The sequence below is a fragment of the Scophthalmus maximus genome, chromosome 7 (assembly GCF_022379125.1).
Source record: "Scophthalmus maximus strain ysfricsl-2021 chromosome 7, ASM2237912v1, whole genome shotgun sequence".
Lineage (NCBI taxonomy): Eukaryota > Metazoa > Chordata > Actinopteri > Pleuronectiformes > Scophthalmidae > Scophthalmus > Scophthalmus maximus.
In genome coordinates, this window is record NC_061521.1 from 12664244 (window position 1) to 12681728 (window position 17485).

A 17485-nucleotide genomic window follows, 5' to 3' on the forward strand; every position below is an offset into this window, starting at 1 on the left:
AAGCACATGCGACACTTTTAAGTCATATGTCATGCTTTTGGTGTCTTAATCTGTGGTAACGATAAAAAGCAGTCCCAGTAATGTTTTGAATATCATCAAAGAAAAGGATATTTAAAATTTAAGAGATTCAAGTTTTGAGAATTTATTAAAGTTTTACATCTAAAAGCAGAACCGGGACTGGACCGCACATAAAAGCCTGTGAGTTACATAGCCGCTGACCTCTCTTTAACAACCCCACATTTATTTTCCAAGAAGGAAGTTAGAGAAATGAACACACTGAACTGAATGGTGAATTAATTGCAATAATCTAAACCTAGGAAAAGAGACTCCACTGTTCCACTGCCTCTAGGGGTCAATAGCATATAACAAATCAAAACTGCAGCACCTCAAATGAGTATATGTGCTGTTTTATTACCATTGAGGTTCTGTTCAATGACATACTGCAACTTGTGCAGGTGATTGTCTATGTTCTTACAACAAAAATGACATAAAACAGGAGCTATCCTAACAATGAATAATTACTAAGAAATTATAAGTATAAGTATATAAATGCTTTGCATAAAATAGTTATACACATGTAAACAAGTAAAAGCCATTACATTTTAGGACCAATGTTTGGTTTGTAGTTGAGATGTGATAAGTTTAATACTATGCATTTGACTGGCATGTAAATATGTGGTTCATTGCACAGCTTTGGATTGTAAGAGTTGCTCTGCTAATGCCAGTTCAATTTGAAGCGTGGTGTGGTGTCCACTGGAACCTTTCATCTATTCAGTGTACTGTAAGGCATTTAGGACAGCAATACATGCCAAATGACAATTTTTTTTTAAAAGAGAAAAAGAAAAAAAATGAAATACAATGCCTTGGTAGAAAATGTCTTCTTCCTGTCTGCTATAACATACACACAAATGAAGGAATTCCCTCCAGGTTGCCCAGGAACACTGGCTTCCTCAAGGTCCTGAAACCTCAGATGTACAAATGCAGACAGGTACTATAGGCACGGATGGCTGCATTGAAAGAGCATTGGCACTAAAAATAAAAAATATTCTACCTACAAAAAGCGATACTGTATATTGCTTATAATACAATGGAAAAAAAACAACAACTCTCAACATAATTGTACAGCTTCACTTGTACCCAGTTAACTCATCATATTGTAATTCAAATATGGCCTTGTTTGACTGCAGGCCTTACCTGATCACAAACATCCATCTGGTTGATTTCTTTTTAACCGAGAAAACCAGGCATCACTATTACACGAGTGAGCTTTCCATGATCTATAAAAACCAGGCACATGTTGGACAACCATGTCCATTTAGTGTGGAGGAGACAACAGAAAGAAGTCGTCTTCCGTGTCCTTCGGTCATTGGCACTTGTCCGTCTCGCGTCTTCACTTTTTGCTGCGGTAGTGTGCTGCCACCACCAGGTAGCTGTCAGGGGTCAGGTCCTTGATGTTGGGGGACTTGCTGCTGAAAGGGGACGTCTTGCCCTCCACTCGGGAAATCTGGAGCATGCGGCACGGGTCGTGTTTCAGCAGGTAGCTCTCGAAGGTCTCCCAGCCTCCACCGACGCGCACCATCACGTGCTTGTTGTGCAGCATCTGCAGAGACAAATAGGATTATGGTGTCTCTTCTGATGTCGGCGTGTGTCTAAGGGGAGCTTTAGGTGGGCTGCTGAGCTCTCCCCTCTACCAATTTAATTTCCCTGATTGACACAGTGGGTTGGAGTTGAATGAACCGTTAAAGTGTGGGCTTTGAAGTCCGAGCCTGCTGACCGATGCGGCTGCTTTGAACTGGTTGATGTCACTGAATGGAAGCTTTCTCCATCTCCAATCAGCCTAATGCCTTGTTGAGCAGGCTTCTGAGAAGCACCAGACCGATAGAGACATCTCCCTGTTCGTTGCATAATAAACATGACCGAGATGCTAATGCTAAGCAGGTATATTGTTTACCATGTGCCAGTATGACTGCATGCAATCATTTAAGTGTAATAACCACCTAACAATAACAGCAAAAGCATTGAATGGCACTCCGTTCGCAGGTATTTGGTCATAAACAAAAGCATTGAACACATTGAAATTGACCTCCACAAAATGTCATGATAGTCAAACCAGTAGATTGTGAGATATTTCAGCGGGACCAAAGAAGTGGACAGACATTGTCATGACGACAGGCGTACCACCGGCATGGATAGAAAAAATTCCATCGGCCATTTCATCATCAAAACAGACCAAACCTAAAAACTGTATGCTCAGCTTAACCAAGGAATTAAAAGCAGTATTTTCTTTCATCATTAAAATCTGCCACCTTACAAATAACGCCTCCTGCCGCACGAGGGCACATTCTCAAGGTTGGCTGCCATGGCAACATTAGCCATTATAATAAAGAGAGGAAGAAATGAAAGGCTCTGGTATACTGGACGCTCACACACTTGCATTCCCCAGAGGACGCACACATAAAACATGCCTGCCTCACTGTGGAGCCTTATCACCCTGCTACTTCATTAAGACATCATTACACCTCTACTAAAACAAGCTTGTTTACCGCATGACTTTCTCAGAAGCACAGTAAACAGGTCATTATATATTATACACAAAGCACTCTAAGATGCTGTGTTAGTCTTTAACGGCACAACCAGTGGAATCATGAGTAGGACAAATACCAAACTAAATCATTTGATAAAAAGGGTAAACTACCTCATGAGACTGTCACCTCAGTCTGGCCAGATATGAGGCTTCTCGCCCTCCAGCACCACAACATGCAACATTTATAAGCCTCTTAAAAGAATCAATCTAGAGGGCAGTGGCGGGGCACTGCTTCCAATCACCAGCACCAGGCCTTCAGGCTTTATGACTTTGTGGATTTAATGGACCTGTGTGACGCCGAGCGCTTTCTATCACGCTGCAGTGTTGGCGAGACCCTTGCCGGAGCCGAGTCTCTCCTCAGTAACCCAGAGCAGGGCAGAGGCCCGGGGCTGGGCTGGGACAGCACTTCTCAGAAACACTGCGACGTCCCTCTGCTCCCTTGCTGAAGCTACAACCACCTCATTTATTCCAGCAGCCGAGAAGGTCAGTGACTGGCCTTTGTGTATTCATCGTGCCTTTTCAGTGGAAACAGTTACCGGGGGGTAAAACTATCTTAGGAATTTTAATGAAAGAATCTCCTCCGTGAAGAGTTCAGGCTGAGAGACAGAGGGATAGAGGCGGAGCACTTTGTTTTGGCTTGATCAAATTTTGTATCTCACATACTGTAACCGTGACTAATACACATGATAACACGTGCTAATACAAATACTCTTTTGTAATTCTGTGCACACACATGTTATTAAGATTTGGCATTGACTATGAATAGCATGATCCCAGTTTGGGCATGTTTAGGTTCACATACGTCATAGATGACATTTCCTTTCTTTAAGCAATAAGATTTAAGTGTACAGGTCAGGGTCACCTGACTATGCTGGGAGAATTTAACATCCGTGGTGTTCATGTCCTAATAATAAACTAGTCAAACCTAAAGTTGTGTTAGTCCATGGTGTGGTGTATAAACTCCTGTGTTGCTCTGCTCACGGTCGATCCTCCTCGTAGCATGAAGAGGCGGCATTGATCCGGCGCTGTAACGAACAGTGTTTGATCTGTGATTCATCTGTTTCACGTGTCTGAATTCAATCTTCCTCATTAGGACAATCATCCGCCCTCATCTCGAGAATTAACTCCGACCATCACTGTCCTAGAAGAGGAATCCTTCCTCTGTTGCTGTTCCTGAGGTTTGTCCTTTTTGATTATAAGTATTATTTACAACAACTTTCACTTAACCAGCACTGTGAGCTTCTCACAATTTGTCCCCAGTTGCTCAGGGACACAATTAAGACTGAGGCACGCAGATACTGAAAATGCATAACGACACAAATAATGATGTTGCAAATCAGATAATTAATATTCTCACTATTACATTAAAACACCCTTATTCATACAAACCTTACAATAGTTTTATTTAACATTACTAGTTGCAATATGATGTGCTGACAGCAGAGGACCTCCAAGAGTAAACTCTCTGGTGCATCCTAAACATACCATTGGCATGAATCACATTCTTTGAGGTGTGAATCCTGGTTGTGGGTTGCCAAGTAACCAAGATCCCAAGGGGACCAATGCTACTTCTCTAATCTGTGTTAGCCGCCATTTATCTCTCTCCAATACCCTTTATATCCCTCCACTCCAAAGTCGAATAACATTTCCTGGGCTCATAGATTCAGTACGATTATTGAGATGTAATTGCGGCGGCCAGTATTGGGTGATAAAGCTTTGCAAAAAAATGTTCCCAAGTAATAACTTCATCTTGATCAGATCATATGGAAGTGTGTGGCTTATATTTTCCTTTCATAGCCAGTCAGCCACATTATGTCTGGCTGAAGATGGACATTGTCGGAATACCATCACCGGTAAATGAGACCTCACAGCATTGACGGGTTCTTCAGACACAATGGATGATTCATTGCAAAGCTGGCCCCACGTGTCAACTTACTGCCATATGCTGTGTGAATGGAGAGGAGTTTGCCCTCCAGTGTGAGATCTTATTGTCGTCAGCCCTAAACGGATTAGAAAACTATTGGAATGAACGAAATCGGATTCGCAAAAATACACACTCAAATTTAAGCTTTTCTGTGTCTCTATTTTGTGCTTTAGAATCTATTAGCAGAATAGATAGTGATCATTTTTGTTAAAATGTATATTAATATTTATACTTATATACTTAAGTATTTTATGCTGGATTTGTTGTTGGGCAAAACATTAGCATCATACATCTTTGATGCGGTAACAATGTGGTGCATAGTTCTATATCCTTCTATATCCTACCAAACAGTACATGAAGACTCCTGTCAATAATATTTTACTTATATATTAAACTATATATTTAATTATTCATCTATACATTTGAAAAGTTAAATTGAGTATCATGAGTAACTATTACAGTTAAATAAACGAAGTGGAGTAAAGAGCACTTGCCTCTGAAATGTTGTCAAGTACGAGTAGCATAAAACTGAGGAACTCAAAATTAAATGTAAGTACAGTAGATGAGCAAATTCACTCAGTTACCACTTATGAGCATAAAATCCAAGTAGTCAAAACACAATTCCTCAGGTTGTTCACTGTTTTCATTGTTATTTCAGTAACACATTTTCAACTCAATATTGGAGATTTGGTTTGCACAGATGAGCAGTTATTTAGCTCCTGAAATATGTTGTTGTCATAGTGATGAAGATGTATGATATCAGGATGCTCTAGACTTTTGGTTGTTTGGCTCTCGCTGCAACTTATTTTGTGATTGTATAAACGTTTTTATGTTTAATGAGGTAAAGGATTTGAAAACTTTAGCATTATCGGGTCAAATAACAAGTCATTTCCTAACAGCTGATCCTGAAAACATCTAAACATGAGGCCATATTTGTGTGATGTTACAAAATGACTCACTCGGATAAAGAGCATCTTCTCTCCAACACGGTATCGACCTTGTGACTGTCTTTCCACACAGAATTTATTTGGACACCTGCAGGGGGGATCATCCGCGATATTTCTTACCTGTAACAAATAAAAAGATGAACTTATCACAGATGTTTCTTCTCCAAGATTAAAAACAGAAACAAAACCCGAAAGCTACGCTGACTTACAGCATCATCCAACAGCTTTCCTGTACTTTTCTTGCTGGAAGTCACTTTGGGAGGAGTCGGGGATGGGGAAGGAGATGGGGAAGGAGATGAAGCAGGAGATGGAGGGAGGGGCTGAACTGGAGATAGGGCTGATTGAGGAGGCAGAGGCGCCTTCTCTTCTTGTTCAATCTCTTTCTCCAGCTTTATAAGGCCAGGAGGTTCCACATTGTACCTGGACCAAGGAAAAAATGAAGGGCGATGTTATTCCATAAGTGCAGAATACAATATTTACAAAATAACCCAACACAGAATATTGAGGAAATATTCACAGGCAAACTGAAATAAATAAAGAGAAAGTATGATACAGCACGACCATACCGTGATGCAATCCGTCCCAACTCTAAAAGGCAGAGGCACACCTCTCGTGGCTGCTTGTGAAGAACTACAATAACAGATAATTTTCAGCATTAGGTATTTATCATTATTAACACATTGTATGGTATCTGTAACAAGGCAGTGAATGAGAATGAGCGGTGCATGATGGAAAAGACAATGGTATAAGAAGCTCATAAACTTCATGCATTTAGTTCCTCATGTTTATTACATATCCAATGTACTGTAAATAAGTGTTGCTCCAACATAAGATGAACACATAGGCTTGAGATTAATATCTGAACATCACTGACTATTATACCAGACAGTGAGAGTGGATACAGGATGTATGACACATGTGACACACCACACCATGCATTATAGACAGAATATCCACTGCATGATAGCAAACCTGGTGTTGTCACATCTACTGCTGAATTGATAAAATCCATCCAGACAAAGAAAGGAAGGAAGAGAGTGAGAGAGAGAGAGAGAGAAAGAGAGAGAGAGAGAGAGAGAGAGAGAGAGAGAGAGAGAGAGAGAGAGAGAGAGAGAGAGAGAGAAGACTGACATCAGCTATCAGTGTTTTCACAACATTTCCTTTTTTTTAATCAAAATTACACGTCCACTGCATTTGCAAGAGCAGTGTTGGGAGCTTACTGTGTGAGTAACGTGGCCTTCAGAAATTATTTACATAGTTTGAATTGCCTAATGATGGCAGAACAGCCATTAGTCAGAAATTGAATATTCTATGTGTTTCATTTTCGGGCAGGGTCACATACTGTTAGTGTGATTTCTCAGTCCAGACTCAGCTGCAAACATTTTTCAGTGACATAACGTGCAAGAAATCCTTGCAATGGAGAGACATAGATAACATTACATACTGAGAGCATGAACGAGGAAGAGAGCAAAGTGGCCCATAAGCCGAGGAAAACATTTGCATAGCGTTGGCCTACTTTCCCACTAACTCACACCCTTCTGTCTGTGCTGCCTTCGTTTTACTCAAGACATTTTGTGCAAGACCACCATATTCAAGACCCACATGTCCTTATCACCAGGTAGAGCTCCCAGCAGACTGCTGCCCTTGTGGGCTTTGTGTGGATGTCAACTGAGCGGAAGGAGCTGAAGCAGAGCCAGGAGATGTGAGTCGTCTGAGTCACAGAAGGGAGGAGAGGGAACCAGTTCAGTCCGTGTGATACTCCACCTTCACAATGGGGTCTTTCACAGGAGGTAGTAATCTGAGTCCAATACCCTGGCAGTGCCAGTGACAGCCAAAGACAGACAGTGTTGAGTGAGAACTAAAGTCTGTTTGTGATTCCTGTTCGTCCTACGTACTGATTGTCTAGCATTGTGATGTTTATGGCAGGGGGGAAAAAAACCGACTCACCTAAATCCTCTGACTCAAACAAACATGTTTCTCCAACTCCAACCTCACGACACCAGGCCAAGAAATTCGCTGTGTTGTCCCGTGCGAAGAAAGAGCCAGAGGGAGCACTCTGCCGACATGGTATCCTCCGAGAGGGAATACTCTGCCACAGACATTAGACGGTTAGTAGATGTCCTTATGTACGAAAGTCAAACAGGAACCTAAGATGGAGAGTATAACTTTGTGTTTGACAAAGAGAAAACAAGTCCACCCGGGTGACTGGTCCAGCCCAACCCCCCGAGTTTCCATCAAAACACAGATCCACAAACTCTTTATCGACACTGATTTCTTGTCCATCTGCTGTGGCTCTGGTTTCAGATCAGGATCAAGGACCATTTTTTCAAACAGATCAATATGGGAGATGGCAGTTCCACTTTACCAGGCCTCCTGTGATTTGGGATCAAATGACAAGCTTACGGGTTTCGGCCCCCACACGGTCTGTTTGGAGAGATTTATGCTCCTTCCTGTGGTTTTATACAGGATATGTGCGTCTGTGCTATGAGAAAGGTGCAATGAGCTCATGTTGGAAATATGCAGGCTTTTGAGGGTATTTTTCTTTTCTTTCCAGGCTCTCCTTTTGATTTTTTTTCTGGGATCCTTTCTGTTGTTGAATTTCTTTGCATTCCTGGAGAAATGATCACTAACAATCATAATGACATGTTATTATTTCTGGGGTGCCTCACTGAATTATCAGCACCCCTGCATGTCTTATAGTGGCACAGAACCTTTGGAAGACATTATAAAAGGATAGGAACTAATAATAAGGATAAGGAAGCGCTTGGCTTGAAAATCACATCATTTTCATAGAGGAAGACTTTCTCAACACCTCTTACTTCCCAGCTGTACCTGCACACAGAATGTTCAACATTTTATTATTACATATTAGGGGGATTTCAAAACCACTGGACAGAGCTGGGTTAGCTTTTCCTTTGTTTCCAGCTTAACTGTAGCTTAAGATTGGAGAGTGGTTTCAATCTTCCCATGTAGTTCGGCAAATGAGTGTTATGAAGCTCTTATAATAATAATAATAATAATAGAATATGGTAATAATTGGAACAGCTGATGAGAGGGTTGTATTCAAGCACATGGCAGTAATATGACAGGAAAGATATATCAACTTCGTTCATCTGTAGTTGATCTTGATTGATGTAAACACGTGGGATGATGTGAGAGAGATGTGTGAGAGACAGCATCTACAAAGCGCGATGCACTGTTGCTCTCTGCTGGGAGCACTTAGTTGCACTCCACACAACACATCAACTCATAATGGGACTTGAACACAGATGGAAGTTCTCTTTAAAGTGGTGCAAAGCAAAAGCCGACAGCTACAGCCAGCAAGGGCCACGATGAGTCGATAAAGGAACAATCATTTGACCCAAGTTGTGACGTGTCGTAAGATGGGCTTCAGTGTGTTGGGCATTAAAAGCAAAAGCATGCATGCAAAAAAACCAACAAAAAAAAACAATGATCACCCTCACTATTTTTTAAAGCCCCAGGTTCTTTCGCAGGACTCCTCTGTTCTCTGTTGGCCTCCGCGATCAATAGGCTCCTCTATTTCAGTAGCTCCTCTGTCGTCCCACGGTCATTGACCTCAAGTATTTCCTCACATCTGTGCTGCTTCACTCACACTGAGATCAGGAGACCCGATGTCATCAGCGCAGTCATGCCTCAGTGCAAACATCAACAACTCTCACTGAACAGCCCAAAAAAAAAAGACTCCTTCTCTTCTTTTGCTCTGTCTGAACAGCAACATGACTTCATCAATCCCACCGAGCACCAGACATCAGGTCAGTGTGTAAAGTAAGCAGATAAAGTATCTATAGAAATGTTGGAAAAAAAACGCAACAGACGTCATGTCTGCAATGACTTTGTCATATTTATCAACAGAGACTCTTTTTTAATAAACTCTCATGAAGCCCTTTTTGTCCTGGAGGCTATAAGTTCTATAACACACAAGTTTTACAAAGTTCCTCAGTGCAAAAACTCTCAACAGGATGCATAGACTTATATTTTTGCAATCATTCCTTTGATTGGTCAGTAATACTGCAGACCTTGAACTTGTCTTGAAGCCGGAAATCTGATAGTCTGAAGATTTGCCCCCTTTTTTTCTTTTCGTGAGCACTGACCCAGCAAAAATTTCACTGATTGCTTGTGTTAATTTGCAGATAACCAGTTGAAAATTTATCCTTTAATCTTCCCACTTCAATAAACTCTCACTCAAAGAAATCAACATTAAACGTAGTAGTTCTGCCAATTCTCACAGGGGATGTGGGGCCCCATCAGTTAATGTGTCCTTGCCAGGCTTACTTTTTTTTCTCTCCGCTGCCGGCCCACCCCATCCCCCATCCCACCTTTGTGCACTACTTTCTGAAATTTGGGAATGTCTTTGCAAAGTAGGGATTCAATGGATGCTACTAAGCCCCAAAAAAAACCAATGTGCCACACAGGGTTAAAAAACAAATGCTTTTCAGAGGTTATGATATTGACATTTCATTGAGATGAGTGCACAGTGGCTTCTTTTGCTCTTGTTGAGGGAGACTGACTGAAATAGCTGTCTCAGTGATGGTCCATTAAACTGTAATACTGTTGCCTTCAAGCCATCTGGTCCCAATAAAAATAAAACAGTTGATCTAAAAATCTAAACAAGGATTTGAGTTAACAATCATTCACAAAAACTGTATTGCTCCGTCTGGATTTCACACTTTTTTTTATAATCAGGAAGGAGAGTTGTTTAAAAAAGGCTGAGACTAAAGAGACTGTCAGTCAGTCTGATCCATCCTTTCAATACAACCTGACTGATGTTTCCTTGCCTCAGAACAATTTTCTGTCAAATCACTCAAGCTGAGAGTTAGTCTAGGAACACTTTCAGCCGTTTTCACTGTATCTATTATCATGCCAGACTACTGTTATCCTCAGGTGTCTTAATACCTTGGTGTTGCCAAGGGCGGGTAGGTCTCCATTACTTTGCCTGAACTTCTCCTGTAGTGTCTCAGCCAGCTGGCACAACAGGAAGCCATTGTCTAAGCGATCCATGAAGCTCTCGGCGGTGATTTCCAGACCTGAGCAGGGAAAACATAAAGAAAGCAGAGTCCAGCACCGTGAATTCATCATTAAATGTCTCAAGTTAAAATACTGTATAAGGAATAAAATCTAATCTCCAGTCCCAATTGAAGCTGAACCTGATGCAATGTCGATGACTCTCACAAACTGCTTGGGTGATTGAGCTTGGCTTGCGCTGCTGGGTTTAGGCAGCTCTGCAGAAGTGTTAAATTTTTACAACATGATTCGGGGGAATCTGGGGGGAATTTCTGTGAAAACACCATGAGGTGGCAATGACAACTACATATGAAGACCTAGCATCTGATCGTACAAAGTAATGCTTTATTATCCTGCGCAGTTGCAGAAATAGATTGGTGATCAACATGTGGTGTCCAGTTGACTGACTTCCAGAGGACCATTCTTTCTTACTTAGATCATTGTGAAATAGGAGGTGGTGGCAGGGGGGTGTCTGTGGAAAGAAACTGGAGAGAGATTTTTCTGTTTCTTATAGGAGGAGGGGGTCTGGGGGTTCAACATTTAATGAGTTCCAAATGTTGTAAATGAGCCCAGAAAAAAAGAGATTGAAATCTTGAGAAATACTCAGTGAGTTCCCGTCGTATATATGCGCATACTCGCTCCCCTGTTTGAGGAAAATATATTCCAGAGGGCTCTCAAGGAAATATTCAAACCCATGTACTCAGCTCTATAAATTGCACAGTTTCTTCAACGTCACTTTGCATCAGCAGTATGACTCATCAGTATCTTAGCATCTACCTCCCACTCAATCAGTTCTTATCATCCTTTATACCACTCTTATGCCACTCCTCCTACCTGAAACTGTAAATCCTGATCTGCATATTGAAAGTTTTTCCTAGAATGTTGAGGTACTGATCTTACTGAATATGGCATAAACCAACTAACTGGTCCAATACTGTAGTTAGTGGTAACAAACGGATGTTTGTACATCTGGCACCTTTATATTATTGATTCCTCATCACAGCAAAACCTGAGGTTTCCAGCTCAGCTGGTTCCAGTGCAAACACTCTGACTGCCAGAGACAACAGGGAAGATAATGAAGTTGTTTTAAGTTGTTTCCCAAATAGGCAGGAGCCTGTCCCGGGAAGTTAATTGGCTTTGAGTCAGTTTGACAAATGTCTGCTGGAGCGTATACAGTCTGCAGAATGTCTAATAACTCTCAATCCTTTAGGTAAACAATTTTAAAAGAAAGCACATATGGTTCAAAAAGCTAATTTTAGAGAAAAACAAAAAAATGTGGTAGTCAAGTGCGTTCTTCTTTGATCTTTGACAAATCTTAAAAGGCGGACAAGATATTGGTTAATACACAGTTTACCTTTTGGAAATTCAATGAGCAATGACTTATCTGTCACATTATAACGTACTCTGCTTGAGGGATTTCATGAATTTTTGTTGACAGGTCTGTGATGCCACAGTTAAACCTGACACATGGCATCTTTAAGAGCAGTTTCAATCAAATCATATCATCCTTAGAGTTGTTTTAAGTTAAGTACCTAAATTCAGATCAGAACCAAAGACTGCTTCATGTCTTGTGACTACACAACAGGAAAAATTACACTACACAGGCTGATATATTATATAATAACAACGTTGCACAAAGCTTTCCTACTGATGCTCCCTCTTCTGTTAAGTCTCCACCACTGGCTGTGCAGTATACAAGAGCTGTTAATGACCCCCATTATTCAATTAGACAAATCCATGGGAGAGTGTGCGAACATGGAAACAGGTTCACACATTCTGCTGCTTTAAAAATAGTTTGTAATGAGGTTCAGATTGATTCAAGGGCCCTGCAGAGGTGTTTGCATCTGCAATACCAGTTCAATTACTGTAAAAGAGATTGAAATATGCAGGGTTTTTCAAAGCCAAGCTATAACAGCAAAGTTAACAATCGACTACAAATTTTGCTGCCACAAGGACGTACAGTGCAAAATATGAACTGAACTATTTGATTTGTACGTGAATTTCTTCAGCTGACACTGACTGTTTGTAACTATAACAAATATCAACAGATCAAAGTTAACATTTCAACAAGCTGTAGACAAGTTACGGCTGTGGTGATTAGCTAAATATGAGTAATTTGACAATGCCTTGAAAAAAAGCCATATAAACTACCACTGATAACGACCTGTCAGAAATATAATAACACCACGTTGGCTATTATGTGCTAGAGTGAGCGTTGCTTACCAAGAATGTTAGTGAGCCATAGGGCCAGGTCGTCCTTCATAGGCAGCAGGCTGGCTTCATGTCGACTGGCCAGCCACTGGTGGTACTGCTGCATGTCTGTGAGGCCGGGGCCACAGGGCTGTTTGGGGCTCAGGGAGCTGCACATGGTTCCCTACGGACAGCCTGAGGAAGGAGAAGAGGAAGACGAGGCACACGGAGTCTGCTCAGACAGTTGCACAGTTCAAACTTTCAATGTGAGTTCATGTAAATCTATATTGGCGTAACAGTGTACAGTGGCTGGGACTCGGAGGAGTTGCTTCAACTCCATGGATTTTTTTTTTGGTGGGGGCAGATCTTGTTGTCATGTTGGTTTAAATTGCTTTACAGGATTTGACAACCTTGTGTCCACCCCTAGTGGAAACCCACCGTGATGTCACAAGTCGGTTTGTGAACTGCCGTTTTCGAGCCTCACGTTTAGTATTTTGACCAGCGCCATCTTGGTTTTTTTTAAACCAGAAGTAACCATATTTGGAGGTGATGGGGTGGGCCTGACTGAGAGCTCATCCACTGCACGTCCACCTGCAACCAGTGGACAGTACTAGCTGTCAATCAAGCCATATCCATGCCCCAATACATACAGTGCTTGTCTTCTATTTGACTCAAAATGGGACGATAATTTACGAAATGATCATCATGCTGTTTTGAAAAAGACTTAACATAAACTCCTCAGGAACATCTACTTACTTAGTTTATTGACGTTATAAAAAGTGAGAAATAAACTTCCTTTTGCAACCAGTCATTTGAGAGAATACAGGTTTCAGGGACTTCCCCATTGGCTTCACAAGCAGTAGAAGTGGAGCAAATTAATATAATTGAAGGGAGTGAGTGCTTTTGTCCTCTTGGCCAAATCACGGTGTGGTTTACAGTCCACCTGATGATATGAAACGTTCGCACGGACCCTGACAGCACAGTTCCTGTCCGCATCTGCACTGGACAAGAGAAACCTTTTATACGAGCCAGACTCATATAAGATGGACTCTTATTCAATAAATACCGGACACAAACAAAGAGCTCCTTCACAGAACTCAGCCATCTATGAGACACACTCTCATATAGTCCAAATCCAATACATTCAACACTGCAGCAGGCCTGCAATTGACATTAATATTAAGAGCAATATTTAACAGCTACCTACTGCCTGTAAAATGAAGTCATTGAGTAACTGACACATTTCTCAAAGTCTTTTCCAATATCATGCTGCAGCATGCCAAGTGTTCCCTGTGAGAGCTTTCATGTGAAAATCCAATGTCACTCCATAAATGGATTTGCTGCTGAGATGGAAAAAACAACAACAACAAAAACAACTGGGCAGCACATGTAAGACCTGAGCCGACACACATCAACAGGTCATCTGTTTGTTTTTTATGGTGTAAAAGCATGTGTGCTTTTATTCCTGTGTCTCCAAAGTAAAATCTGATATGTTACGACTTGTGATGCATAGAGAAGTGACAAATTCAAGGGTCAGTATCTGCAGGACTGGCTGCAGATACTGAGGATTTTTCAAAGTCTGCTGTGTGTGATCAATGAGTTTTATTAAAAAGAATTTAGGAAAATAACATAAAGAGGGCAAACATAAAAAAAAATGTTTTTTTTAAATAGCTACTGATGATTTTATCCTTAAAAAAATTTAGCTCCAGCCTGGACAGATGTATGAACATCTTAAATTCCCCATGGCAGGCAAATGGCAACAGGATATTTGATGTAAATTACAAGAAGAGCTGATTCAAACAAGGAACCAAAGCTGTCACGAACAATTAGTTCATAGTGTGATGTCTGAAAATTCCCTGTGAATACCGAGGGAGTGTAACACAATGTGAGGAATCTGACCTTTAAAGCTGTGTAACATTTCAAGGTCCCTCTGGAGCTGGCTGTAACCAAATCACACAGTGGTGCAACACTGTACAGGAGGACCTTGATGTCCGACCAAGGTCGTCTTATCTTCCTGAAGACAAGAGCTCCTGGTTGTGTACAAACACTAATCTCTGGAGCTCAGCACTCCCACACAGGTGCTACATTCCCATGCCTTCTGTGGTGCAGGCTGACAGACAGAACAAGGGAGATGGGACAAATTCTCATGTCTCCAAGCACAAGACCCATTCATACAGAGCCAATTCACTGGTATCGCGGATCAATACGATAATACATGGTGTGTTTGACGTATTTGCTGATGGGATATATTGCAAAAATAATTTGATTTTCTTGCACCATGAAGATGATATTTTTTATGTTTTGACTACTAGTTTTATATTACACTGTATATTGTAAACATATAGTCACTGTCGGATGAAAAACATGTTTATTTTTTAATTGTTATTTTGTTTTTCAGATAAGCTGAAGTACTCCTTTGGCTTGAGACAACTCTCCTAGTCTGAGGCAAAAAAACAACCCAATTTAAATACATTAGCCAGATTTCCATTCATTGTTATGATAAAGATTTTACAACATTCGTATTTTCGGCTCATCTGACTCAAGGGACTTGATCATTTATCTTCATGTAAACGTTGGTCTTGGTTAAAAAAGATTGTATTCTTCTGGACCAAGAATGCACATCCTGCTGGGATTCCCCTATATTTTTCCCAAGTGCAGAGTCTCAGAAGAAACAACCAGCTGTTATTAAACATACTTGGTTCCTATCACCACACTGTAGCCTGACCTCTTCAACTTCAGCCCAAAACCACAGCCAGCGCCACCACTCTCCTATATATGATTTATGTTGCACTTACCATCTGCTGAACTTGCAGCTTCATCTATTTCTGTTGTTTTCAGAATCAGGCTCAGAATATGACTTTAGAGTCAGGAATCAGAGACAGATACCCGTTCTCACTCAAGCACATTCAGATATATATTTTCTCTGTCAGAGAGGCCTCATGACTTCCGCAGAGCAGGCATAACGTGCCACAGTTGGCTGCAGATTGCTCCAGGAAAGGCATATGGATGGGAATTCTCGCTGCTGATTCACATCAATTACAAAAAAAAACAAGAGTGGCTCTGTCCCCTTAATCCTCGCAGACCTTCATGTCTTTCTCCTGCATGACAGTAAACTGATCTGGAGGCGGATTTGTCCATTTAAACATGAGGACTTAGCGTATTTCTACTGTGTGCTGTGATTGAGTGTTGCATTCAGGTATCTGCAGTTTTACATGTCAACAAAGTGAGCACATTCTCCTGTATGATCTCACAGACAAAAATGTCAAAACCGACAATAAAGTAAGCGAGGTGTGTGTGTGTGTGTGAGAGAAGGAATTAATCGGCATATCACATTTTACATACCATATTCTCATATCACACATTCCAAATAGCCGTGCTCTTTTGTTTATCGCTGCTCCACATCGTCTCATAAATACTTAGCTGTGATTCTGATTGAGTCTAGATTTAATCATTTCCAAATCTAACAGGCTGCCTCAGGCCACAAAGTAAAGATCCCTGTGCTCTAAGCATTTGCCCCATCAACAAGCAGCATTTCAGTCTGACAGCACGTCAGGACCACAGGTATACAGACTCACTGTGATAACTTTGCAATTGGCCTCTGAAAACACTCAGCAATACATTTACAGCCGCTGCAAGTTTTTAAAGCTGTCTCCTCCTTTATAACTGCCACTAATAAAAAAAAAAGAAAAGCCACAACAGACAGTTCACCACTCTGGAAATAGGATCAAGGGAGGATGCCTGATGAGTTATGACTGAAATCCAGCCTATAGCAAACACTAATTAAAACCAAATGAAATGGCTGTCAGCTGCAAGTGAAGAAAATACACCAGAATCTGATACCTTGGATTCATTTTGAGAGAAGAAGAAATAAAAGAAATGACAGCTTTCAATCATTAAGTATGAATTCACTGAGCCTCAACAGGAGAGGGAATTATTCTGAACACCCTATTGGTACAAAAGCAAAGGGCTGTTAAAGATTCCCTCTTGATGTTAAATGTTAATCTTACTAAAAGTTACTCCCCCAAACCTAAAGCAGCAAATGCATGAAGGCATTCCAAAGTCTGGCATTCATTTGGCAGTATATGCTATAAGAAAGACGCCATAAAAAAAGCTTCATATATGTGTGTGTGCGTGTATGTGTATGTGTGTGTGTGTGTGTGTGTGTGCTCACCCTGAGGGATCAGCTCGCTGGTGCGCACCTTCCTCTCACTCGTCCTCTGAACTGCGGGATCCAACTTCTCATGCTTTGCACAGCGGCGCGTCGACCCACAGGTTAGCTCCAAACACCGAACCAGTGTGGACTGGGGAGGTCTCTCTGACTGCGCGTTTGCACAGGCGTCTGACCGCACACACACACGCGCACACGCGCGCGCGTGCACACACACAGCACGTTGTTGCTGCTGTTGATGGGAGGGGAGTTTGTAGTGTCTCCCTCCCCTCTTCTTCGTATATTGTGCTGTGTCAATAACACAGTTCTGGATTGACATCAGCAGGTCATCCCGGGAAATTCACATTGATTATTGAAGTCACAATGTCTGCACATGTAATCTGATCCGACTGGCAGACACGACTGCGCCAAATCTGGTACATTTCTAGGTGCTGTGAGCACCGAATTTATCTTTTATAATGTAAGTAGTAGACATTCGCACATACATACACAAATATTGAAGTTCTCTGTTAACAGAAAAACACAAATGGATGTTTTTTAACAATCCTGGAAGTTAGATTAAAAAAACAACCAATATTATTGCCGATATAATGTATATGACTTAATTCCGATAAAGGAAATAAACTACATATGAAACTGATTAGAACATA

General features: G+C 41.2%; 1 protein-coding gene across 2 annotated transcripts; it reads right to left on the bottom strand.

Moving 5' to 3' along the window:
- Positions 1–391: 391 nt before the first annotated feature.
- LOC118315268 (growth arrest-specific protein 2) lies at positions 392–17462 on the bottom strand. Of its 2 annotated transcripts, XM_047333281.1 has the most exons (9): positions 16839–17462; positions 12701–12862; positions 10370–10500; positions 7403–7544; positions 6428–6448; positions 6022–6085; positions 5665–5875; positions 5468–5575; positions 392–1600 (listed from the first exon to the last, which is right to left on the bottom strand). In XM_047333281.1, the coding sequence occupies exons 2-9, from the start codon at positions 12843–12845 to the stop codon at positions 1391–1393; spliced, it is 1032 nt and encodes a 343-aa protein (XP_047189237.1). In that variant the 5' UTR covers positions 12846–12862; positions 16839–17462; the 3' UTR covers positions 392–1390. The 2 variants fall into 2 exon arrangements, with proteins under 2 accessions (XP_047189237.1, XP_035498318.1); XM_035642425.2 differs by lacking the exon at positions 6428–6448 and having other exon boundaries at positions 16839–17456.
- Between the last annotated feature and the right edge of the window lie 23 nt (positions 17463–17485).